At 44.8% G+C, this 24,934-nt stretch overlaps 1 protein-coding gene across 2 annotated transcripts; it reads right to left on the bottom strand.

The window, feature by feature from the left end:
• Positions 1 to 7,549: 7,549 nt before the first annotated feature.
• VXN (vexin) lies at positions 7,550 to 24,432 on the bottom strand. Of its 2 annotated transcripts, none has more exons than XM_021272325.4 (6): positions 24,242 to 24,432; positions 20,190 to 20,245; positions 15,050 to 15,176; positions 10,729 to 10,790; positions 9,344 to 9,432; positions 7,550 to 8,692 (listed from the first exon to the last, which is right to left on the bottom strand). In XM_021272325.4, exons 1-6 carry the CDS (start codon positions 24,306 to 24,308, stop codon positions 8,506 to 8,508), a joined length of 588 nt encoding a protein of 195 aa, XP_021128000.2. In that variant the 5' UTR covers positions 24,309 to 24,432; the 3' UTR covers positions 7,550 to 8,505. The 2 variants fall into 2 exon arrangements, with proteins under 2 accessions (XP_021128000.2, XP_012954774.2); XM_013099320.5 differs by having other exon boundaries at positions 8,376 to 8,692; positions 9,344 to 9,429; positions 24,242 to 24,431.
• Between the last annotated feature and the right edge of the window lie 502 nt (positions 24,433 to 24,934).

The following is a 24,934-nucleotide window of genomic DNA, read 5'->3' on the forward strand; positions in this document are numbered from 1 at the left end:
CAGTGCAGCAGCTTCTGTTTGCGTCTGGAGTAACAGATGTGCAATATGCCATTCTGCAGCATCAGCCCGGATTGGTTGGGTCGTTGAATTTCATTTTCTCTTTTGCTTCATTGCTGTTTTTTTTTTTTTTTTTTTTTTTTTTTTTCTGTGAGGTGCAGAAGCCAGAGTACTCCTCTAGTGTTGCCTGCTGTTAGACTGCATGCCCCCAGCAATGCTACTGCTATTACAAAATGAACTTTCTCTTCCTGCTACTACCTTTTACAGAGATTCAGGTTTCTTCTATGTGAATTTATTTTTAGAGAGTCCCCAGGATTGTTTACCCGATTCCTGCTTTTCTGTGGCTTTGTAGCCTCTGACTACTGAGAAGATGGATGTTATTGGCCTTAGCACAAGCACGATGGGCACGGGCTGTGTGTCGGCTGGCAGTGATGCTGGTCTGTCACTGTCCTGTGCCAAAGTCTGAGGGGAACAGGCGCTTCTGTCTTTCAGGGTGGGCGAATGCTTCTTATTCAGCATTAGCATCCTTGCTTACTATCGCTCAATCTTAGCTGCTCTGCTGGTAAAAGTGATGTTTGGTGGTTGCACAGCCAGCATAGCTCTACATCACTCTGTACTACGTGTTGTGTGCACTGCTTTCCAGTCGTCTGTCCCACAGGGCAAGGACTGCTTGCTCAGTTTTCTGCGGGTACAGCAGTACGCATTAAATAAAAATAAGAAATAAAAATAAAAAAATATATATATAAAAGAAAGAAAACAGAAAACCCAACCAAAACCCAGAAAGCTGGTTGCAGAAGGACCATACTCCTACACAGATATAAAGCAGCGGCAGGGCAGCCGGGTGCATCCGAGGCCCGTGATTTACAAGTGAATGCCATCTTCTCCCGAGCCATACGGAAAGGGAAGGGAGCGAGCCTCGGCGGTGTCTGGAGGGCCCGCAGCACCAGAAGTAGGCCAGTTTGTGCCTCGCCCTGCGCTGGCAAACGGCCAGGCTTTGTGTACTCCAGACACCAGATGGGAAGCAATTAGGAGTGTGACAAGCAGGTCATCTGGCAGACACTCCGCGGACCTGCTGCCGCATAATTTTTGGCGGGAAGGGGAAAAAGCTTTTTCTTCTCTCCCCCCTTTTTGTTGCTAATGCCACCTCGCTCCTGACGGCGCCCTTCAGAGAAGGCGCACGGGCTGGGCACGGAGCGCCCCGTGGGTGCCGAGTTGTCGCTCCCTCTGTGCCCTTTCCGATGCTTACAACAGCGCAGGCATTTTCGCCTGGCCAGCACCGAGCAGTGCTTACGCCTGTGTTTGTGTGGCGTGCAGTTTGCAAATACTGGCCCACGGTGCTGGCACGGAAGTTTTCCTGCCTTGGCCGAGAAGGAGACCTCCAGCACGGGGTCTCCTCCGGTGCCCACCTACTCCTGCTCCATCATGAGAAAGCAGCACAGCCCTCCTGGGTCCACGTCTGCCAGGCTGGGGCAGGCAGGGCCACGGCGGGCCCTCATCGGCTCGTCCTCAGACCGTGGCCTGTAAAAGAGGAGTTTTGCCAGCCCGGACAAATCAGCTTAGCTGCATCCAGCTGGGGCTGACAATGCGGCCCCGCCGCTGACAGCGTGTGGCTAATTGCGTCGGGGGACGTGTAAAATGTGCTGCTTGTTCCAGCGCTTTTGTGCCACAGGCTGGGGAAAAGTGGGAAATGGGGTCTGGGCTGCTCAGTGTCATGCTTTTGGGGAGGCTGGGACATGGCCAGTGCCAGAGCCAAGGGGAAAACTGGAGTTATCCTCAGGGCAGGGCTGAGATCCAGCACTGTAAATAACACACAGGTGAGTTGTTAGGTCTTGAGGCTCGGTCCTGGTGCTAACTCTGCTGCTTGAGACCATGGATGCCTGTGTGGAAGGCACGTGCTGCAGAGGTGCCTGGAGCTGGCCCTGCTTGAGCAGTCACAAATTTACAGGAGTTAAGAAGGAGAAAAAAAAAATAATCACTATAAGGGTGCAAGGTATGACTATGAGAGGATGGGAAAAAAAGGATAATATTCAGTTCGGATCTCCAGAGTAACTGCACAAGATCAGCGGCATGCTGAAGTGACAGCACCTCTGTGCTGTGGCTCCAAAATGCTTGTTGTGGGTCTGCCTGTTGAGCAGTGCCAGTGCCCCGTCTTTCCCCAAAACCTTTTTACCACACAGAAGCTGGACAGTGATGTTAAACCCCCTATTTAGGCTTGATACAAGTGGAAAAAGGTCAGTTCCTGTTCTGATGGGCTGAAATGAGCTGGGAGCAGCCAGAAAAGTGCCACCACACCCTCACTTACCTCCAGTTTCACCCCAAACTTCAGTTAAATACTTTATTCTAGTGCATCAAAAAGGAGATCGCAGAGCACAGGGTTTGGCTCTTTTGCCTGTCAGACACTGGAAGAAGGATGTGTCCGAGTCATCTCGAGGTATTTCCAAGAATACCTGACTTCATGGAAAGTCCCAGCAGCACTGTCCCAGCCCTGCTGGCAGCCAAGTGCCTGCTGTGTCCAGGATGGCACCGCTCAGCCCTGCCCATGAAGGTATTGAATCAGCAGGCAGCAGGCCAGGGGGAACGGTGTGTAAATGTTTACACACAGATTTCTGAACCTCCCTTTTCTCTTTTATTAGTAGTCAGCACTGAAGGCTTCAGCCCTGTTATTTGGGTGTGATTTGGACCTCTGACTTTATCAAGGCAAGGAGGTTTCAAGCCGGCAAGGTGGATATAGGGTGATGCAGGTGCCAGAGCGGTGGCAACCAGACTGTAGCTGCTTTGCAAGGTGCAGCTTGGGTGACTCCTCTGCCACACCGCAGGAGCTTGTCTCGTGTCCTTTGGGGGCAGGCAGGAGTAAAAAGGCACCACCTGAGGTACCACAGGGCCTCCATGCATCTCTGCCTCCTGCTTTGAGACCAGATGCCTGGTGAGGGCCTCACCAGAGACACGACCACCTCAGTGCACTATTACTGAGAGGCTGGGAAACTTTTCCAAATAGCTCCTCTGGTTGTTTATCCAGTCCTGGGGACCATTTCAGTTTCTCTTTCAAAGGGTCTATCCAGGGAGGAGAATGATTAGAGGCTTATTTCTTGTTCTTTTTATTTTATTTTTTTATCATCTCTCGCACCTCACACATGCTGTAGTCAACTAAACAGCTTGATATTTCTGTATGTTTCTATTTATGATGTAAACAATTAAAAACGATTAGCTAAGCTTTGGTTTTTGGTGTCACTGTCTCAGTTAAAATAACAGGCATTGAAAGAGTCAGAGTGCTGTTTAACCCAATTTTTAAGGGTTTGCTATAGACAAATCTTTTGCCAACTTGCTTCAAATCTGTTGGAAAATCTACTTGCCTCCTACTTCACAAGAACAGATGTCAGATATCCAATGTTATGAAGGCTCTGGAATGGAGCTATAAAGCAGTTGCATTTTTCACAGGAAAAGTTTTCTTTAGTCCAAAAAATCCCTTGCAGGACTGTCTGTGCCATCCAACAGCTGAATACAGCCTCACTAGGATTAGCACAACTTCCTGGCTGAAGTGCCTGGTAACTTATGAAGCAGAAGCTTCATAATTTTGTTTTGTTTCTCAGTCCTCGTTGCTGGGACAACTGCTTTGACGGCGGCGGCGTTGCTTCCTGACCTCCACCTTGCTCTCCTTGGTGTGGCGGCGGCAGCAGCAGCAGCAGCAGCGCTGGGTTTTGCAGTGTCAGCTCTCGGCACAGCTGTGCCCAAGCAGGCATGACCATGCCGAGGGCTGGCATCACCCAGAATTGCCCTCTCAGGTGCACAGGGGAAGGACTGGGCATGCCGCGGGGCCTTTTGCATGTCTCTTCTGCTTTACGGTCCAGCGTGCATTCTTCCCCCAAAAAGGGAGCGGTGGGCAAACCGACCATGAGCTGCCTTCTGGCTATTCTGATGCTATGCAAAACGTGACTGTGCAAGTAGGAAAACGTTCGTTTAAAATAAAGTGGAGTAAACTGCGAGGCAGGTGATGCTGCGGGCACAGGGCCTGACCGCCGGGGTGTCTGTGCCTGTTCACCTGCCTTTGCATTGGGCTTGTTTATGAGGCTGCTAAAAATGATAACTGTATTTGTGGTGAATCCAACCTGATCACTGAGAGGAGGGACATCCTTCACATGTCCATCATTTTCAAGCTGATTTGTTCTTCTTTGAACTCGGCTGCTAGGTCTTTTTTTTTTCTCCTTCATCTAACTTTATTAAATATTAATCTCTTTTTTTCTTCCTGAGCACTTTAATTTATTGATCTATGTGCCCCTTAATTGAAATTATAGTTCTGCCACTTAAAAAAAAAAGAAAATGTTTTTAACACCATATAGAGTCGAACCACTCACTTACACACTAACTCTACAGAGTTCATGTTGAAATTTTTAAATCTCTCATAGGGTACGCATGGCTATTTGGCATCTGTATCGTTTGTGGAGTTTGCTTACAGCTTTCTGAGTAGGGATTTCATCTGAGAAATCCGACTTGTTCCACTTTTGTTTATGTATATGAGTCGTGATATTGTATCTTTTCTGGCTGGGTAACTCAGAGATGTGAAATTTGTCATGCAAATGCTGACATTTGCATTATAAATGATATCTGTAAAAAGTGTATGTTATTCCCCAAAACAGAGATGTCTGTGAGCAGCCCATTGAGCAAATCTCTTTGCTGCAGGACCTGAGTGCAAAAGGGGAAGAAAGGCAGGCAAAGCATATCTGAGATTTTTTCATGCATCAGTAGGAATTATTCTATATAGTAGTCTAACTTTAAATTCACTACAGTTTATTTAAATAGAGTGGCATGCAAATAAATGATGGATATTTTAAGGAGTTGCTCTGTCACAAAGATGTTTTTGAAGTGATGAGAAGAAATTAAGAACTATTTTTGGAAATGAAATACAAATTACTGCAAGTGTGATGCTAAACATGGTGAGCTATCCTCACGCAACCTATTTCAGTCATGTCCGTGCCCCAGTTAGTCTCTCTGTAGTGCTGGGGAACCACAAAACCGTAAAATGACAAGAAACGTGTCTGAAAAATGCATCTTCCCATAGATGTTACAAAGTGTGACAAGGTGCATGTGCCAGGCAGTGCCAGCAGCGATGCTGTGAGCTCTGTGTGAAATGGCACAGTTCACGTACGTCGTGATCACCATTTCACATTCTTCTGGTGCTGGGCTGGAGCTGACCCAACATTGTTTTCTGCACATGCTCATCTGGAAATGATACTGCACGTCCACATCCTGAGCCTGAGCCACGCTGCTGTTTTTAGGGGACGGCTGAAGGTCAGGCATTCGTGGTGGAATTCCTAGCAGAGGCCAGGCTGTTCTCCCACTGCCTGCAAAAACGTTGTGCAGAGCCCCGTGGTGTGGGTACCCACCAAGGGTGCACTCCTGCCTTGGTTGTTTTGAACGTAGACTGTCCATAACCAGAGCACCAGAAGAGTTGTGCCTTCTCACGAGAGCTGAGGGGACAAGTCCTTCTCTGAGGGACAGGGTTTGCAAAGTCCAGGTTGGTGAAGGATGCCAACACCATGTGTTTTCTTTCCTTGCTGTTTCTCTAGGTCTTTCCCCTCACAGTCCTCAGTCAGCTCCTCCAGTTCCAGTGTCCCTGTGCCACCCACCTCGTGTTGGGCCTTGTGTTGTGCCTTCCGTGGTTCAGCCTACGCTTTCTGAAGGCCATGAAGGTCTGAGGTAAGCTGAGTGATTTTGCTGCCAACTGGTAGGACTGAAAATAGAAAGTACTCGGTTTTATTTTTTCCTAGGGCCTTAATTACCCTTGAGGAGTCTCTGTCTTGGTGCTCTTATGTGATGGGTGGAAGGGAGGCGACACTGCTCACCTCCCAGGGCCACAAGGAGATTAGACGTCATTGTCCATAGTGCTCTTCTGGTCAGATGAGTAAACATATGTGTGATGTCTAATGCCTGGCTGTGCCAGGGCTTTTCTCTGAGTATCTAATAAAAATGGATGGGTTTTCCACTAGTGCAGTACTGGGACCATTCACAAACACGTAATTACGGGCTCTTCCTGTGGGGGAACAAACCTTGGATTTTTGCCATCAGATATGCATGTTCTTCAGTATGACAAAACCTGCCTTTATTTCTCACAAAAGCCTTCCAAAAAGCTTTTAAGTCACAAAGATCCATATCTTACCACATGCTACGTGTTTCTTTTATTTTTTGTATGAACAGGACGTATTTTATTTGAATCAATAAAATAGGTATCTACTACAATACAAGAAATCTTCAGTGGTTCCTGGGATACAGAGGAATTAATTATGCATCTTGCAAATCCTTCTCAGACACAAATTATAAATTAAATAAATAAGGAAACCATAAATACACATTTCAAGACACAGCAAATTTTATGTAGAAACATTAACCGTCTCTTCTCCATCCTCATACTGCTTAAAGCTATTAATTAACAAAATGAAATACTAAGGTACAGCTCTCAACAGACAAAACTCTTGCTGCCCTGGACTGAACTCTCCAGGCCACATAAGCTACAAGTGCTCAGTGTTAATTACCCCAAATGAAGCAAATGTTCATTTCCCTCTGTTTTTCTGCTTTTTATTTTTGCTTTGCTTAGGGAATAAGCCTAGTTATTAGTGTTCTCCCTACTCCTTGAACGTATGTGCTGCTGTACAAGCGAATAGTCCCACTGAATGCACTAGGTTTACCTATTCACATAAAAATAGCATGTGCCAGCAAGGCCAAGGCCAGTGGCAGGGCTGGGGGCAGGGGAGGGGATAGTGCTGTTTGTGATATTTGTAAAACATATTTCAGGAAAAAAATGGGGATGGCTTCAGCCACGTAGGACCTGATGTTGGCAGGGTTACACTGTCCAGACTATTGCATGTGGGCAGTGGGGTCAGGCTCCAGCTGAAAGGTTTCACATTGCACAGACCTTGGTTTCTCAGGTTGTCAGGCTGTGAACCTTTCCTGTGTACCTCTCCATCCTGCTCACCCCAAAGCCAATGGAGCTGGTTGCTTTTGCAGCCTTTCCCTCCTGCCTGGGCTGCGCCTTGGTAGCTCTGATTTGGTGGCCTTTGGCTGTGGATCGCCGCCCAAGCCTGCACCTCTGTAGGCTGTAATCCAAGGCTCTCTCAGTCCTTCACTGGAAAAGAAACTGGGAATACGTTTTTTCAAAGCCCAAGTTGAAGATATCTTAACACAAGCAGTGGATGAAGTCAGCAGATGCCACAAGTGCAGAAATTACCTGGGTAGTTGTGGTAGGAAGGGAAGGAGATATAACTGCAGTTACACTGCTGGCTGCAGTCATACCATTCATACCTGTGGTGCATCGGTGGCCACCCATTCATTTATGCTTTGGAGCACTGGCAGTTAGATCACAGAAATCATCACTGCTATGAGCTGCAGGAGCCATAGTTTCTCCAATTTTATATTTAAAATTGTGTATTTCAGCAAACCAAAGTCTTGTGCAATGACCAGGGTAGCACTTATGTGAGACAAGTATTGTTCCTGACTAATATAATGTTGTCTGTAATTCTGGTGACATTTTTTGTATTAATTTTTTTTTTTTTTTTTTTTTTTTTGAGGAAAGCCAAGGGACCATGATCGGCAATTTCTAAGTTTGAAAAAATAAAATGGGGGTAGGGGATTCCATTGAATCCACCAGCTCATAAGCAAAGATCTGGTATATGCAAATATCTCACATTTAGTTGTCTACTTGCATCATTTATGTATTTTCTTTTCTACTAGCATTTTGCACATTTAGGAAAATATTCTGTACCACACAGGTAGAACGCAAGTTACTGACTTAATAAGCAGGTTCAATGGAAGAAAGTGTTTCTTGAGGTTATTCAGAAGCTCATTGTTTGAACTGGCAGGGGACTTTAAAGCACCAGTGACTTGCCATGTGGCAAAGTTTGGTAAATCTGTATTTGCAAACTTGCTCCGTTCTGACTCATCTTTTCTTTAATTTTTTTTGCATCTTTTACTCCTGTCTTGAAACATCAAAACTGAAGAAAAAAAGATGTGTAGCATACGTCATTTAACCAAGCAAGTAGTAAGATGCAGTTTTTGTCTCCTTTCTCAGAAGAAAGGATATGAGAAGAGGAAGAGGGCAAGCAGTGGTACACAACGAGCAAACCCCTGGCTCTCAATGGCACTCTGTAACAAAAACAGAATTGTAACCTTGCAGGAACACACAAACATCTTAGCAGGCTTCTCCTGTTGTGAGTCTGAGCTGATTCAGACAGGACATGTACAATAGGTCAGCAGAAGTGTCAGCATCGAGTCAAGACGTACATCTAGTGGGATACTTGGGGTTCTAGTGTATTGCAACAAGGAAAGGCTAGCACACTGCATCGCACTCACCACTTTTACCTTAGTTAGCCTTTCTCCTACCTTTCTGAGGCAATGGCATCAAGTAATGAAAAGGATATAATTTTCCTGGGGGAGCTGTGCTGTGTCTGTTCCCTTATCAATCCTAGAGCACCTTGTCCTGGCTAAAGGAACTTTTGTCTTTCTGAGAGATGCCAAGGCTTGTCAGTCTGCCTCAAAGGCACTGTTTGTTGCCCCCAGGTACTCCGACTTCTTCTTGTGCTTCATCCACATCTTCCTCAGCAGGCTGGGTGTCCCACACAGGTTTCCTCCTGTCAGTGGTAGAGATGCTTCTGCTCCTGGTGGCAGGGTAAGGTCGTACTCTGCCATCTTCCTCAAGCGCTGCCTGTGGCTGGCAAATAAAGCACAGGAGGGCTGGAATAAAGCACTCATCTCTGGGGCCCTCTTTCCGTCTCTATGATGACCAGCCACTGAAACCCATGGGCTGCCCGTTCCCAAAGGTATGGGTGTCCCCATGACGCTGTGACGATGAGCTCAAATGCCACCCAGATCCATTTCTGGGTTAACCATCTGCTGATGAGATGCATTTATACCATGGTCAAACTGTTCCTTAATTACACTCCAGAGGCAAAATGGCAACTTTACATTTTCTGAACTGCCTTAGGACCAATATTATAGACTACATAGGGGGAAATAGTTAAATTTTGGATTTAGATGTATTTTTTTTTTCTAGTGACAGAACTGTAGCTGACACCAGGGTGGCTGTACAACAGCCATGGTTAACAGTGTCATCAATGTGTTCTGCAGCCAATGTCTCCCTCTCTTTGGGAAGAAGCAGGTTTTCTTTGAGGAGGTTTTACAGCTGTGATTCAGAGATCTGTGGCTGAGGAATTCCTTGTGGTCCTGGTGAAGCGGTGCCTGGCTGGGGGATGTCACCCGTTCCCTCCCCACTGGGCAGTGCCCACGCATGGCTTCACCGGGAGACGGGGATGGGGATGGGGATGGGGATGGGGATGGGGTTGGGGATGGGGATGGGACTCACTCGTCTGCGAGCGGGTGGTCATCCATGGGGGAGCCTGTAAGAGCCGCCGGCTTCGCTGCGATGGGGATGGCTAGCGATGACGGGGGCTGCTGGGGGAAAAGTAACAGCACTGCTGAGTGGGAACCTGAGTTAGTCTGAGGAAAGAGGCTTTTATTTTTAATTATTTTTTTAAGGAAAATGAATGCATGCTGTAAGTCTCTTAGCAAGAAAAAGCAGGTTAAGGACCTGACTGCTGTATCCTTGCCCACACAACCATTTTACTCACGTGAATGGTCTCTGGTTTCAGCACAGCGGCTGTATGAGCAGGACTTACACCTCCCCAAAAATGTGGAAGGTTAGCAGACCTTTTTATTCCTTAGTTTTTATGCCTGGCTTCTTTTGTTCAGTTCATGTCTATGGCTGCTTTCCCAACCATCACAATTTCTTGAGCCTTTATAAGTGTTTCCCCTGAACTGGATACTTTTAGGTGTGTTCTGTAAGAATCCCAAGACTTTAAGCTGTTTGAAATTATTTTTGCAAATATTCTTTGAAATTTAACCAGGTTAACTGGTGGTAGGTGTAATCAGTTTCATCACATTAATAAAATTAATGCTGTTAATTCTGACCATCCTTAAATATTGGTCATTTTCCTTGAGCGTAGGCCAGCTAACAGCTAGCTGGTATATTGTAGCCATACAAAGAGCATTTGAAACCATAAAGTTTCTGTAGCTTAGTCTAGTGTTGGTCAGAAACTTTACAAAGGACTATTTTCTGCTTAAAAATCTAGTTTTTCTAGAATGTTTTGAAAATTTAAAAACTGTGTTTGAAAATTGTGTTTGTAAGAAAAAGAGGACGAAAATATTTTAGCAAAGCTGAATCATTCTGAACCAAAACATTTTGTCCCTACTACTGAACTAATTTTCAGATTTTGTATGATGACAAATTTTCAGGTTTTGTATGATGACAAATTTTCAGGTTTTGTATGATGATTTCCTGTTGACTCTGTATTGACCTTTGTGATTGATCTGATCAACTTTTCAGCATTACGTTTTGGAGTGTGAGAATTATTTGACACTTGTTCCATCTTTGAAACACATCTTTTCCCAGTTGATGAGGTTTCCTGAGGAGCAAGAGGCTAATTCCTCCCAAGTCCTGCCAGGGCTGACCATGCAGGTGCCGGCTTGCCTCCATCACACAGCGCGTCCTCGGTTCAGGAGGGGCATCTCTCCTGTGCCAGCCCCTGCTCCCAGCTGGGTAGCCCCTGGCATCAAGCCTGTCTCAAAGCCTTAAAGAAGCCCTACAAGTGCTGCCACAGGCTGCCACTCTGTTAGTGTGGGACATGTTAACAGGTACCAGGTTTTAATATGCATCAGGCAGTGGCAGTTGGTCTTGCTGTATTCACTTACCAAAGATTTTCTATCTGACTGGTGATTGCAGGACTTGGATGACTCTCGTTCAGTTATTCCCACTGCAAAGTATAAGAAACAGGGCATTATCAGTAGTTATCCCACTGGCACAGCTTATATTAAAAGCACCCTTCTTCTAACACAGTTTTTGTGTACCCTTGATCTCCCCACCAGGTTTGTCCTGTCTGGGAGTAGGGAGTCATTCTCCCTTCTGGGTTGACCCAAGGCATTATTCTTACTCGGACAGCGATGTGTGTGACATCCACCCCACCACAGGGAGGGATTTTAACCTTTCTGTCTGCCTCTGGCTGAGTGGGACCTCCCTCTGCTGTCCTCCAGCCTGGAGGTTAGCTTGCAATTACAGGCGAGTGCTCAGCCAAGGCCTTCTCCCCATGTAAATGCTCACTGACATTCCTGCTTGTTGTGCCAAGGAAAGAAATGAAGAAGGGATTCCAGATTTTTTTTCTCACGGAGCCAAATCCTCCCATTTGGCTGTGGGAATGATGTGGATCTCTCTCTCTCCCCCCCTTTTTTTTCTTTTTTTCTCCCCTGTTTCTTTTCATTCCTGGCCATTTTTAGGTGCCTGCTCTTTTTTAAAAGTGGTATTCAAGTAAGGAAAGAGCACAGACATACAGAAACACCAGGACTCACCAAGATAGAAGATACAATATGATTCACAACTGCTGTTACCAAGGAAATATAAATAATGACTGGAAACCTCAGAAATAGCAGAGATGCTGCTTATAGCACTGTCTCCAGCGTGAGTTAACAGTCAGAAATGTCTTGTCCTTCTGGGGGCAATAGCTGACCGAGATAAATATCTTAACTAGCTTCTCTCCTGCTGCTCTCCCCCGCCAGTAATTCCATTAGGTACCTAACTGTATCCCTCACGTCAAAGTTTAATTCAATTACTTTCTCTCATCTTGTGTGTTAGGTTACTAACAGTATTGGGAAAGTGGCTCCAGGCACCAGTGCTTCAGCTAATATTCCCATTATAGATAACATATATAGTTAGTTACAATATATAATCTATATAAATATTACAAACAATACACATAAACAATATATATATATATTGTCTATTTGTTTGTTTGCTCTTATATTGTCTGATTCTTCCATTCAGCATCCCCCTCTTATTAGATATAGAAAATGCTCTGGTCAACTTTTGCAAAATATTTAAGCAAAAGTAAGTCCCCATGGCTTCAATTAGGTAAGCGCTCGTCAGGACCGGGGTGGCTGGGTGCAGCGTGAATGCCACTTCCAGAAGGTGCTATGGATGGCCAAGCATGGGACAAGGGTTGCTCCACACCTTTTACTCTGACTTTGCCCTATATTTCCAAGATGAGTGCCTGCACAAAGCTGAGTACTTCTTTCCTATAGAATAAACACATTTATACACATATATGTTTAATCTATCCACCCTGTGAAGCCAAGCACAGCTTTGAGGCCTGTCAGGAGTTTATTGTTCTGGCCCTAACCCCTGACCTGCTCCATGCTAGTACAGACTGTCCTTACGCCTTGATATTTGTACAGCATTTCTAATGCTAGCAATAGGCATGCTGATGCTCTCATCTGTACTCTTTGCACATTTCTAGCTTACTGTGAAAATTTAACTGTTTGTTCTATTACCCAGATTTCAATTTGTGCTTTATCAAATCTGAAGTCTGCTTAATACTGAACAATAATTGTCTATGAAGCAAGCCTGGAAAACACCAAAGCCAGAACTATTCCCAGTAAGGACATTGAAGGTTGTTTTTGAGGGTAGAAATTTATGTAGAGGGCACATTTGTAGAGATTAATGCAAACAGATGATGTACATCCTGGGACAAATATATATATATATAACTTTATAACACATTAGGCTGGCTCTCAGCTGTTGAGAAACAGCTGCAAAAACCTTTCCGCACTCTTTCATGGCACCTCATTCTCTGTGTAGATATTTGTTAGTACAAAGCGTACTGAAACCAGAAGCTGTAGCACATCATCCAACCCAAACCGTTCTGTGATCCTTTGATCATAGCAAAGAGCTATTTTTATTTTCATACAAATATTTGCAAACACTTCTGCTTTTCTCCCCTTAAAATGCTAAATTTGTAGTCAGGTGATCAAAAGTTATGAAGCACCAGAACTGGACCATGGTTATTTTATTCCCCAGAGATATTGCCATTGAGATTCAGGCTCTAATTTGTGACCAGAAACCATTTTTCCACAGATTGTTTTGCCCCATTCAGTGCACCATATAGAGAGTGTTCACTCAGAAAGTAGTTATTCATCCTCAGCTTTTATTATTCAGTAGATGGTACCGAGTTTTCCCACTAGTGAATCCTCTAAAGGCTAGACTATTCATTTTTATGTGCTTTTCTGTATTGCTGATCACTGCAGTTAACATCTGCTCAAACATTAAAAAAAAATTCAACAGCTTCATAGCCTCCTGGATTTTCCCTATACTGGGGAAACAAAGAGTAATGAATTTAAGATTACAGGTTCCTGGGATGCAGTTTTCAGAGGAATCAAGCAGAATCCAGCATGGTTTGCCATCAAAGTATTGCTTTTTGTGGCAGCTAGAAATGAGTGCTCCTGGGTATCAGAGTCTGAATTGTGAAATGGGCACCCAGAAAACAGGGGATGTATCAGCTGTGTTAGGAGATGTGCACCACTGAGGAACCTGTTGGCAGACATGGACAGAGCTTAAGAAGCTTTTTCAGGAACTTGGAGATGTCCCACTGCGTTCTCTCTACAGATACCTTAAAGGAGGCTGTAGAGAGATGGGGGTTGGCCTGTTCTCCCACGTGCCTGGTGACAGGACGAGGGGGAACGGGCTAAAGTTGCGCCAGGGGAGTTTTAGGTTGGATGTTAGGAAGAGCTTCTTTACTGAAAGGGTTGTGAGGCATTGGAACAGGCTGCCCAGGGAGGTGGTAGAGTCACCATCCCTGGAAGTCTTCAAAAGACGTTTAGATGTAGAGCTTAGGGATATGGTTTAGTGGGGACTGTTCGTGTTAGGTTAGAGGTTGGACTCGATGATCTTGAGGTCTCTTCCAACCTAGAAATTCTGTAATTCTGTGATTCTCTGAGCACTTTCTGTGCCAGGATCCTACACATGTCCTCATTATGCTACACAAGCTAAGGTAGCCCTAGAGGAGCTCTGGTGTCCTGAACAGCTGCTCCTGGTGAAATTGGCCTGCATCCTTTCTCCCATTGGTGCCTGCCTGGTCTCTTTTCCCCTTTGCTTCCCCCCCACAACAGACACCACAAGCCTCTTCTTTCTCCCCCAGTCCCTCCCTGCCACCCACTGCCTCCCAGCCAGTCCCAGCCATTCCTTCTCCAACCCTCCTCCAACCTCTCAGCTCTTTGTTGAGCCATGTCCTGGCTCCTTTCCTGGTTTCAGATCTTTCCCCACAGTCCCAATCTCAGTTTGTCCCTTTCCCAGTTTCCCAGGCCCTGCTCTTGCCCACTCTGTGCTCAGATCAGGTGCCTTACACACCGTGCAGTTGCAGAGGGGTGGTGTGAAGAACATGCTCGTTCATGGTAGGATCTGCTTTACATATTTAGCAGCTTTTAACAGCTAAACTTCCTATGTCTCTACCAAACATGTGCCATATGGGATTTTTCAAAGTCTTTTAGCTTGGCTGCATCTGGGTGGTTTTCCATGGGAGAGCAAAAGGTGTGTTTTTGATTAAAAGGCCATCCCATGCCAAACGTCATGGCCCTGCTCCAGCTTCCTCCTTCCAAGCATAACACATCAGCACTGAGGGAACTGAACGACCAGTCTGTTTATGTTTATGCATTTCCTTGTTTTTTTTTTTTTTTTTTTTTTTTTTTTTTTTTTGCATTGGCAAACTCTTTTTTCTCCTTCATGGGTTCTCACAAATATGATGAACAAGTTTGGGTTGAAAAAAAAAAAAAAAACACCAAGAAAATCAGGCCCATGGCTGACATCCAGAATCTAAAATTTCATCCCGAATGATTATGTTTTGGCAAATTTTAAGCAACTGAACAGGGATCTTACATAATAAGATGAGTCAGGCAAGCTCAGTTATAAGCAATCTATCATCGCTGCAATACTGTCAGCTCTTGGAAAGGGAGAGTTTATGACTTTGAATAAAGCAAGCGCTGCTTTATTAGGTTGCTCTTGCAGGGAGCAGAGCTCTGCAATGATGTGGTCTTTATCTCATAAATTCCACCGAGTGTTTTAAGCATGGAAGTACCCTTTCTCTACATAACAAAATGTCTGCTTCACTGCAGACTGGAAGACTGCAACGCCTAAAAATGTTCCGAAGCAGTGGAGACAGAGAAGGCGGTGAAGCCATTTCTGAGGACTTACCGTGCATGGTGGTGCAGGGTCCCTGCTGCCCGGCCCGCAGGCGGCCCAAACCCCGCACCTCCTCTTCTCTGTAGAACATTTGGTGGAGATTACCGTGGTGGGGCTGACAGTCAGACACCGCTATCACCTGCAGGGAAGAGGCAAAAACCTCCTGTTAGAGCCAGACTGGGACAGGGCCACCTCTGCACGCCAACAGGGGGTCTGCTGTCAGAGTCCTGATGGAGCAGCCTTGGCTGGGAGCAGTGTGCTGCTACCGCTTTCCTGTCATCATGTTTGGTGGGGACTGGGGTGGGATTCATCTTGTTTGGTTTCTGACTCTGAGCTTGAAAAACACAACTGCAAGGAAAAATGAGGTGTGTTCCCTTGGGGACCCAGGTGCTGAGCTGCAGCTTCCTACATTTGTTTCAAGGGAACGAAGTGTGGCCCTCGTTGTCTTATACTGATTCAGGATACCCCTCTGAGTCAGCTTAGCTTTAATTTCTTATTGCATCATATTTTGGGCAGTCAGTTTGGGCACGCAGCGTGAATTAAAAATGCTATTTCTTCAGGCCTCTCCTGTCTCACCTGCTATTGACATGGAAAAGGCCTCTTTCCACCCACTGGTCTGCCTTCTAACAAACACGCCAGGTAAAAACAAGACAGCATTCAGGCACATCCCCTTGCGTTCATAAAATCGTTCATTTTCTTGAAATAAATTTGAATTCAGTGTACTGTTAATGTGCAATATTCTATGTTTGTGAACCTTCATGCAGATTAAAAACACATGCAAACAGATGTTACCCCGAACAGGAACAAAATAAAAGCCCAAACATGGCCACTTTTTACTTTTTTAGATTGCTTGTATCCTCAGGAGTCTGGTCTGGATACTCATGACCAGCAGGACAAGGAGCAGGAACAGACTGACAGCAGGCAGAAATGCTGCTGCCAAGGGCTGGTGAGGCCAGCAAGCCCTAATCCGAGACCTAAGAGGGGTTTTCTTGTAGTTGGGTGGATCTTGGCAGGCAGCCTAGCGCAGTCCCTTCTCTATAAGCTACTTAAGGTCATGCCCCGTGCTAAGGTAAAGCCAAAGGGCCTGCTGGTGTCCTTGAAGTCAGGCACGTGCAGCAGGTGGGGTCTGGCTCTCCTGACCAGCAATCTGGCACTGCCAGACAGGGCTGGGCCACGCCATCCTGCCCAAAACTCAGGAATGAGGGGGCTGCTGGTGGTGGGAGGCCTCCTCTTGCTGCTCCATCATTTAGCTCTTGCTCACACTTTGTCATGTTTGGTGTGTGGCTGAAAATTTCTGCAGCCCCCTCCTAGCCAGGCACCTGAGGTCGCTGCTTTTGCATGGTCATGGACAGAGCATTTTTGGTAAGTAGGATGCGGGCTGCAGCAGTCTCTAGTCCTGAAAGTGGCTTGTTTGATCAGTGTAAACCACAAGTGACTTGAAACTTAACAATCTGCCTGTGCATTGCAAGGCATGATACTTAGTTTGAACTCCGTAAATAGCAGGAATTATTTAGGCACGTTATCTGCATTCTCAAGGTCTCTTGTGACATGCCGTATCAGGAGTGCCAGAACTCCTTCAAGCAACTTTCAGTGCCGTTTGCCATTACAGTCAGGGACAGCAGCACCACCTCAGTGAACTTGCCTGTTCGCAGCATTTGGCTATAGTACACTTTGGGAGTTTCTTAACTCCTAATTTGAGACTTCACTGTGACTTTGGCTACCTCACCCATTACTGTAATACATACAGACTTATCTAGGTCAGGAAACTAAACCTGCTGCAGCACACTTTTGATCTAAAGTGGAGCTGACATTTCTCTAGGGTACTTAGGGTAAGGCAGAAGGATCAGCTAGAAGTCACTTTTCTTTTCTAAATGCACTAGGAAATTTAAATCTTGTGTGAATGGCAGAGTCACCCAAACTCTGCCGAATTAGTAAACTGCTCTTGAAATAATTACTGACTTAAACCTCTATGTCATTTGCTCGGTTCATTCTGTTTGCAGAATGCTGACTCTGAATTCAGAGCTCAATAAAATGTCTTTTTTTTTAATTATTTTTATTTTTTAATGTGGACATGCACATGAGGGCACTGAGGCCTTACACACCTGCTGGTGTTACACAGGGGACACAGAGGACACAGGAGCGTTGTAGGACAGTGCGGAGGCTGCTCCAGCAACCCCATCAGCACTTCTGGAACCAAAGTCCCCCAGAAGGGGCCAATTAAACATCTGGGTTTGGGTAAAACTTCAAAGCTCAGAGGCTGGGCTATGAGGTGATTGTTTATAGAGGAAATGTCAGGTTTTTGGAGTTAAGCTCTTTTTTGATGGTCTAATGCTGATCTAATTTTTAATGTGGCAGCACTAGCATACACAGAGGGATTTGCCAGCTTTCTGCAAAGTATTCAGGTACTGTCATCAAGAGTGTTTTTAGAGTTGTAATCACAATACTTGGGGGATAGGAGTGCATGGAAATCAAAAGAAAGGATTTATTGTCACTGAGAAGAACTTTTAATAGGACAAGAGGAACTGCAAATAACAATATTGCTGAAATAATTTTACAAAAGAAGGTGCTTCTCCCTTTCACCCTTCTACTGCCGTGATTGTGCTTTTGGGGTGAATTCTCAAATGTCATGGAAGTTACCTTAGGTCAGTCATCTGAATGTTAACTCACTCAGTGCTACACTGCTTGAGTATTTCTGCCATGAAAAAAGTCTGGCAGATGTCCACGTTGCTTGCTATTTTAGCCCTCCTCTAGGATTAAAGTTGTGCATCCACTGCAATCACCAGAGCAGAAGCTCTCAAGTTAGCTGAGGCATTTCTACAGCACTGACTGCAGGTGCAGAAGTAAAAGTGAAAAATAAATAATCATACTGCTACGTTAGTGTGGGTATAGAAATTGGTCATCACAACTTCCTCACAGGCATCTACATTCCACTAGGTGCAATTTATTTAAATGGTTGCACATCAGCAGCTGCATCACACTGAAAAAGAGGAATGCACAAGTCAAAGAGCTGACTGTCCAAATTGCATTGGTTTGCAAGCCTTGCTTATCTGGATCTGCAGACCATTCCTTAGGCTTGGTGCTCCTGCAGCTGATATGATGCTGTGTGCATCATGACTAAGAGCCAGTCAAAGGATATCTCTAATTGGGGTCAGGAAAGCCCCAAAGGAAAAATAAAATCATACCAAAATACAGCAACAAAATAGGGACTTTCCTCTCTTGTTTTCTTAGACCTTTGTGAACGTAGTGCTGAGTACAACAGCTGACCCAACCCAAATTAAATATTAGAGGCCCCCTACATGGCAGAAACAATTTTCTGCTGAGTTTTTAGACATCATAACAGGCATACGGTTGCCCTAGATTTTGATGAGAGCTAGCTGAAAATTATCCAGCTGAATAGGTTTATGAGAAAGTTCTGATTAGAGGAAATCTGGGTATTTGGTTGGAAAAGTATTTATTTTGTCAAAAAAAAAAAAACACAAAACAAACAACAAAAAAAACCCTGTCTAAGCATTCTGCCTTATTACAACAGTTCACTTTTTGTTTGGGCTTTTATGCTCTTTTTACATTATGTGACAACATATGTGAGAGCATAACAAATAAAAAAAAAAAGTTTCTAAAAACAGCTTATTTTGAGCAACACTGGGACACTGAATTTCATCCTCATTTGGGTCAAAGAGTCACTTCGAAACCTCAGCCTGAGTGACTGGGTGAAAATAAGATTTTTACAAACTGAGAAAATACACACATACGTGTTTTTTACTCAAAAACACGGGACTATTCCTGGCTCTTATTGGGGTCCACTTCAGTATCCTATGAAGTATTTGGGTTCTGTGATCTGCTTTAATAACCAGGAGAGGGGATGGGAGCAAATATGGCAAGTTTTTTCCCAGTGCATGGGTACATGTGGTAAGCAGGGGGACCCGTGGTGCTGTGGGGAGATTAGGGAATCTGGGCTATGAACAGGAGGGTATCTACAAATGGGGATCAGGCTGGTAAGTTGGATAGAGCATGGGAAGAGGAAAGACCATAGAGCAAAATGTTTCAGCAAAGTGCTAGAGAACTACCTGTGTCTGTAATGAGAAGAAACACTTTGACAGAAGAGTCTTAAAGCTTGTACTTTAACATGCGCAAGAGAAAGCAGGGCTGTCATGCCTACAAGACAGAACTGCAATAAAAGGATGATGGAAGGGGCCATGAATAGGCTAACTGGGTTTAAGAAAGGAAAATTGGCTCTGAAGACAAGAAAACTCAAATGAAACCGATGTGTCAAACTGTCTAAACTTGGAAAACATTTTCTGAGTGTTCAGATCTTTTACTAATGCTGTTATTACTATTTATTTAATAATAATGCCCAGCAGATATAATCAGGGACAAAAATACTTAGAGACCTATTGAGGAGAACTGCAATGAACACAAGTCACCCATTCAGTGAAGGGAAAGCAGGGAATGAAGAGAAGAAAACTGAGACTGCATAGCACAGGGCTGTGTTTAGGCATTTTTCTGCCCAAAGCAGGGGCGAGCACTGTGCTGGATGGTAGGAATGGAGAGAGAGGAGAAAACCATACACAGACGCAAGCTGCTGAGGTGTTTAGGTGCCAGGTTGACCCTGTGCCACCAGGACCAAGGGACAAGCATCCTCCCGTGTCTCCCTTGGAGTCATTTTTTTGACTGGAGGTTACAGCCAATTGCTCGGTGTTTTCCTCCCAAATTCTCAGTGCAATGTGGTACTGGCTCCTTGGTTTATGTGTGTATGTGTTGCTGTGATTTGCTTGTTTTTCTTTCCTGCCTGTCCCTCTGGCATTATTATTAGTGCTTTATGGATAAGAGTTAAGTCTGTGAATCCCTCAGATGACCCGTGTTGATAAGCTATGTTCATTTTGAATAGCTCTGCACAAAGACCTTTTTTTTTTTTTTTTTTTGTTTTGAGGAGGTTCAAAGTAATTCTGTAATAATCTGTATATACAGACTAAATCATCTGTAGCTGTATAGGAACTCCCTTTTTCTCATTCTCTGCATCAGAGATGCAGAGATGCTGAACTTCTTTGCCCTGAACGATCTGCTTCCCATTTCTCCATGGCATTTTGAAAGATTAGTTAAGTAGAATGAAAACAAACAAACAAAACAAAGAGAGAGGGAGAGAAATTTTTCTTACACTCTTGGTTAGGAAGTGCTGCGTACTTTTGGCTCTCCTCCGGGCAGGACTACATGCTGTGAAAAGAACAACAGAAAAACGGTCAGGGTGGGGTGGAGGCAGACATGCCCAAGTAGCACGCAACGGTGGAGTCCATTGAAGATGCTGGTGAGGATCTTGCTGGTTTGGGGTGGAAATGGGCACTGCTCTGTTTGGGGTGAAGTGTTAGGAGGCCAGCAGCGACCCTCACCTCAGGTAGGTTTCCTGGCCTGCTGCAGGGGGGCACGAGCTGGGAGAGAGCCTCCAAAGAGGCTCGTGGTGCTTGACACTTGTCTGGTGGCTTTGTGCATGTCAGCTCTTCTCTTAACCCCCATGCAGTCTCTGCTGGGGGACATAGAAAAGATAAGGGCTGGAGACAGCTGGTGTTGGATAATAACTGCTATTTTGGGGGGAAAAGAAAAAAAAAAAAAAAGAAAAAAAAACACCACCACAACAAAACCTCACCTTCTTTCAGTCTTATAAAGCCACTTCTCATTACTTCATGGTGCTGTAGCTGTGCTACACCAGTGAGATTAGGTCAAAATCTCTGAAATGCCTCCAAAAGAATGGCATGGTGGGGAGGGGAGGAAAAGAGGGTGTAAGGGGGATTCTAGCTGAAACAACCCAAAAGAAAGTATTTTTTTAAACATCACCACAGAGACCATTTTCTAGCTATACAATGCAGACATCTGTGGGCACAGGGCAAGAGCCTTCCCAAAGTGTCTGCACTTTCCCATGGGTTTCCAGGATGAATCAATATGTGACCTTTACCTACAGGAGGCTGTGTCCTGGCCTGCTGTCTAATGATATTTGGGATAGGGGCTCTTCGGTGTTAGGAGAAACTGAGCTTCTCCTTCCATCCAGCAAGCTTCAACCATGACTAGTATCTACACTGACTTTGGAGAGGTTGATCACTTTATTTAAATACAGATTTATTTTTTTTTTTCCAAAAAGCTCAAATCACTTCATGAAGAAATCTCAGTTTTATCACATTATGTCCAAATAACAACATTTGTACTACATCTGTTCCTTTTTTTTTTTTTTTTTTTTTTTTTTCAGCCACAAAATGACCCATTCAGTACTTTAAGTTGATGCGGCATTTTGCTTAAAGTTTTTCTCCATTTGGTTTCTTAAACCCATGAAGACACCAAAATCATAGGCAAAACAGAAACGCTAGCCACAGGACACATGAGAAATGAGGATCATCAGCCAAGCTTTTGACTGGTCATTGCACTCACACAGAAGTGACTGGGTTTGGGTGGTCTTTTTTGGACAAAGTGAAGATTGATTGAACACTTCTTGTTCCAGTTTGACTTGAGACCTGGAAAACTCTGTTATTCTCCCAGCTCTCATTGTATCCTACTCTTTGCATGTTAGAATTATTACCCTCCCCTGTATGCAGGATACGGGAGTTATGGCTACAGGATTTAGCAGCTGGTTACAGAAGGGAGCCTGCAAAATGTGCAAAATTCGGAGCCAGGGTTAACTCTAATTCTAAATGCTGACCCTGTGGGCAAGGCATGTGAAGGGAGGCTTCCCATTCAGGCTCCATCTATAGTCCAAAGGCCTTGAAGCATCAGGAAGGTTTGTTAGGGAGTCACAGGTGACTCTCGCTCTCCAGCTGACTTTGCCTTTACGTTTTTGGCATCCAGGAGCAGCACTGCTCGTCTTTGCTATGCGTTAATGTTCGTGAAGACTTTGGAAGATGTGGAAGCAGCTGGAGTTGGCCCAAGGCTTCTCACTGCTGCTGCGAATCTGAGTTCCTGCCTTAAGGCGATGAGGCGTGGTCCTGAAGGACCTGGGCCTACTACAGCAGCGGTGGCCTCCACAGTGCTGGGCACTTCTGCCCATGCCACAGCCTCTCCTTGGATGGTGTGAAGGAAAACTGAGCAGCTTTCAGGACTGTGGTACAAGACGAGCTGGCCATGGGACCAGAATCACTGTTCCCACACAGCCTGCATTTGTCTAAGAGGTGCCCCTGGCCGTGCAGGACAATGCCAGCAATGACTTGTGGCATCCCATGATTTCTCCCTTACACATAGGGAAGTCGCCAGCCCCAGAGTGTGTAGGTGCTCAGTCACAGGAATCCAGGCATTTTGGCAATTTTAGTGGGGGAATCTAGGCAAACCGGGAGTCTTAGTGCCTACAGCCACTAGCCCGCAGGTGTGGGGATCTCAGCTTTAGGTAGCTCACCGTTCAGGTACTTTCATGGATCCAGACCTGAAATCCCCACTTCAGATGGGTGGTCTGATTTTCTGCAATGCTGAACACCTGCAGCCACCACTGAAAACCAGACCACCAGTTCAGACACCACAGTGAGGATACAAGTACTGAGCATTAGGACCCCATTAGACAGAAACAGAATTTTGGCCAAGCTCTGCCCATAGCAGGATAGTAACAAAGGAGGTGATAAATCTTGTCCAAGTCCCCTGCTAGCAACCTGCTGAGGTACAGGGTGCTCACAAACCTATCACAAGCGAGTTATCTGTGTGCACAGTTAGTGTGCTCAGCCATCAGCCTGATCACAGCCTGTTTTGAACGGGGTGGTATCCTCAAGGATCCCTACTGCCTTCTCCTGCATGAGTAGTTTTATATTTTAAAACAAGGTAAGCATGGGGTGAAAATTGTACAAGCACAATTTTTTTTTTTAATTATTATTTTTTCTTTTTTTTCTTTTTCTGTGAATGTGTTGTAACTTGCTTTTGAAGCTGCTGCAATCACCTTTACTGCTGGTTTTGTACTGTGTGAGGACTACAATCATTCATTGTTCACAGGCAAAGCACTTTAATTAAACTCAAGTGCAGAAAAGTTTAGTGACACAAAGAATCACCTTCATGTCTCTGGTATTTTACTGCCCAGTGTGAGGAGTACAGTTTATATGTATTTCTTCCAGAAGTGAGTACTGTTGTGCTGTTATTGGCACCAGGCTGGTGCACGATGAACCGTGCACTAATGTACTTAATGGTAATAAATTTGCCTATTTTCAGAGTGCGTGCGATCCACAGACTGACTCACTCGCTGCCTGTCATTTGCCAGCATACGTGGCAAATGGCTCACATGGGCTGAAGAAAGGGAAGGCATGAAAGGGAAGTCACAGCACCAGCAAACATGCAATTACTTGAATAGCCATTGAAAGAAGAGTGAATTGCGGAGGTAGACGCGAGTGACCCACTTGCACAGGAATACAATGGCAGCAATGAAAACAGTGGGGTTGCGGGACTCTCCCTGCAAACACGATTTTTCTGCAGGGAGTAGGAGCAGGGAGGCATGGCTGAATTCTTGCAGATGCCGTTTCTGGATTTGCCTGCAAGAGGCTGTTTGTATGTACAGTCCGGATTTCAGGCAACAAAAACAATTACAATGATGGTTCACTTTGTCATTTCCACTTACATTCTGAAATTAAGCAGCTGAGAGCTCAGGCTTGCAGCTTGCAAGTAAAGATCAGATCTGGCCCCACAATTTGTTTTCCCTGCTTTTACCTGCTTTCTTTTTCTTGTTGCTGAAATATGCAGCTATTGAGTTTAAACTAATTTGTTCAATCAAATGCAGACTAGGCTTTGTCCGGTTCTTACTCTTCATTACAAGCAATTAATGTTAATCATGCATTCATTTCGAGGGCATGGCTTTGGAAATGTTCCACTTATTGAGCCAGCAGACTTAAATTCCACATTCATGCAGTTCACCCAGTTCATCTGAGCTGCTAACTGCTCACAGAACTTCATTTTCTTTTCTATCACACAGAATAGCCACACAGTTGCAAGCTGTCACTTTAGCAATTACCTCATAGGTACACGAACACTGACTCCAGATCTCTCCCAATTTTGCCTGTGCGAGGATTTTACACAGCCACAATGTCGAAGCACCTGCATGGATTAGCTCCAGAAAGAAGCAGCGAGCACCGAGCTGGCAGCGCAGCGCGGCGCAAGCAGAACAGACAGATGAGCTGCTCCTTTCAAAGGTTTCGCTAAGGATAAAACCCTCCTTCCATCCAAAAGACAACACCGCGCCCAGCATTATAGTACCGATGTACTCACATTTGGATGAAATCACGGTGGTGAAAACTTCTAAATTTTCGTCGCTGCAGCTGTAAATCTGGTGCATTTTCCACCTCTCTCTCCTGACTGCCTTTCAGCTTCATGCAACTGCTCTGAACTTCTGGTAAATAGGTTTCACTAATCCAATCTGGCTCTGTGATCATTGTCCAGATCTACAAAGGACAGACTGATGCTGTGATCTCATCTCATTCCATATTCTTCATTGCAACATTTTCTGCTCCCATCTGCCTTTTTATGAATACTATTAATGCAAAGATTTAATTTAGCTGTTACTTAAGCCTCTACTCAGATAGGAACATTTTATCCTTTTACCAGTTTGGAGAATCCTCTACAAGAAATGGCTAATAATAAAGTCTGCTCTGTGCAGCTAATGTATGGGCAAGTAAAATTTTACAGAACTGCCGCAAGCTTTTATAAAATGAGTTGGGTAACGTTTTGTGTACTTTAACACATTTATCATAAAATGCTGCTCCTCCCATATAACGAGGAACTGATTCTAAGTGTATTAAGTGTTTGGCACCTCACCTTTTAAGTTTATAAACATCCAAGCATTCCTGGGCATATCAGCATAAAATTTTAAATGCTAAAGAAGGGCATGTCAGGCAGGTATCCATAGGTCTGTATGTTTGTCCCCTATGCTTTAGTGGTTCCTGAGGGAGAGCAGGTGGCTCA

The sequence above is a fragment of the Anas platyrhynchos genome, chromosome 2, assembly GCF_047663525.1.
Source record: "Anas platyrhynchos isolate ZD024472 breed Pekin duck chromosome 2, IASCAAS_PekinDuck_T2T, whole genome shotgun sequence".
Taxonomy (NCBI): domain Eukaryota; kingdom Metazoa; phylum Chordata; class Aves; order Anseriformes; family Anatidae; genus Anas; species Anas platyrhynchos.

Excerpts from the sequence above, each read along its gene's own strand:
- VXN (XM_021272325.4), bottom strand. The coding sequence starts at position 24,308 with ATGCACCAGATTTACAGCTGCAGCGACGAAAATTTAGAAGTTTTCACC. Across the intron at positions 15,177-20,189 it reads AGCACTTCCTAACCAAGAGT|GTGATAGCGGTGTCTGACTG; the intron begins GTAAGAAAAATT and ends TCTTCCCTGCAG. Across the intron at positions 9,433-10,728 it reads AGTCAGATAGAAAATCTTTG|CAGCCCCCGTCATCGCTAGC; the intron begins GTAAGTGAATAC and ends CTTTTCCCCCAG.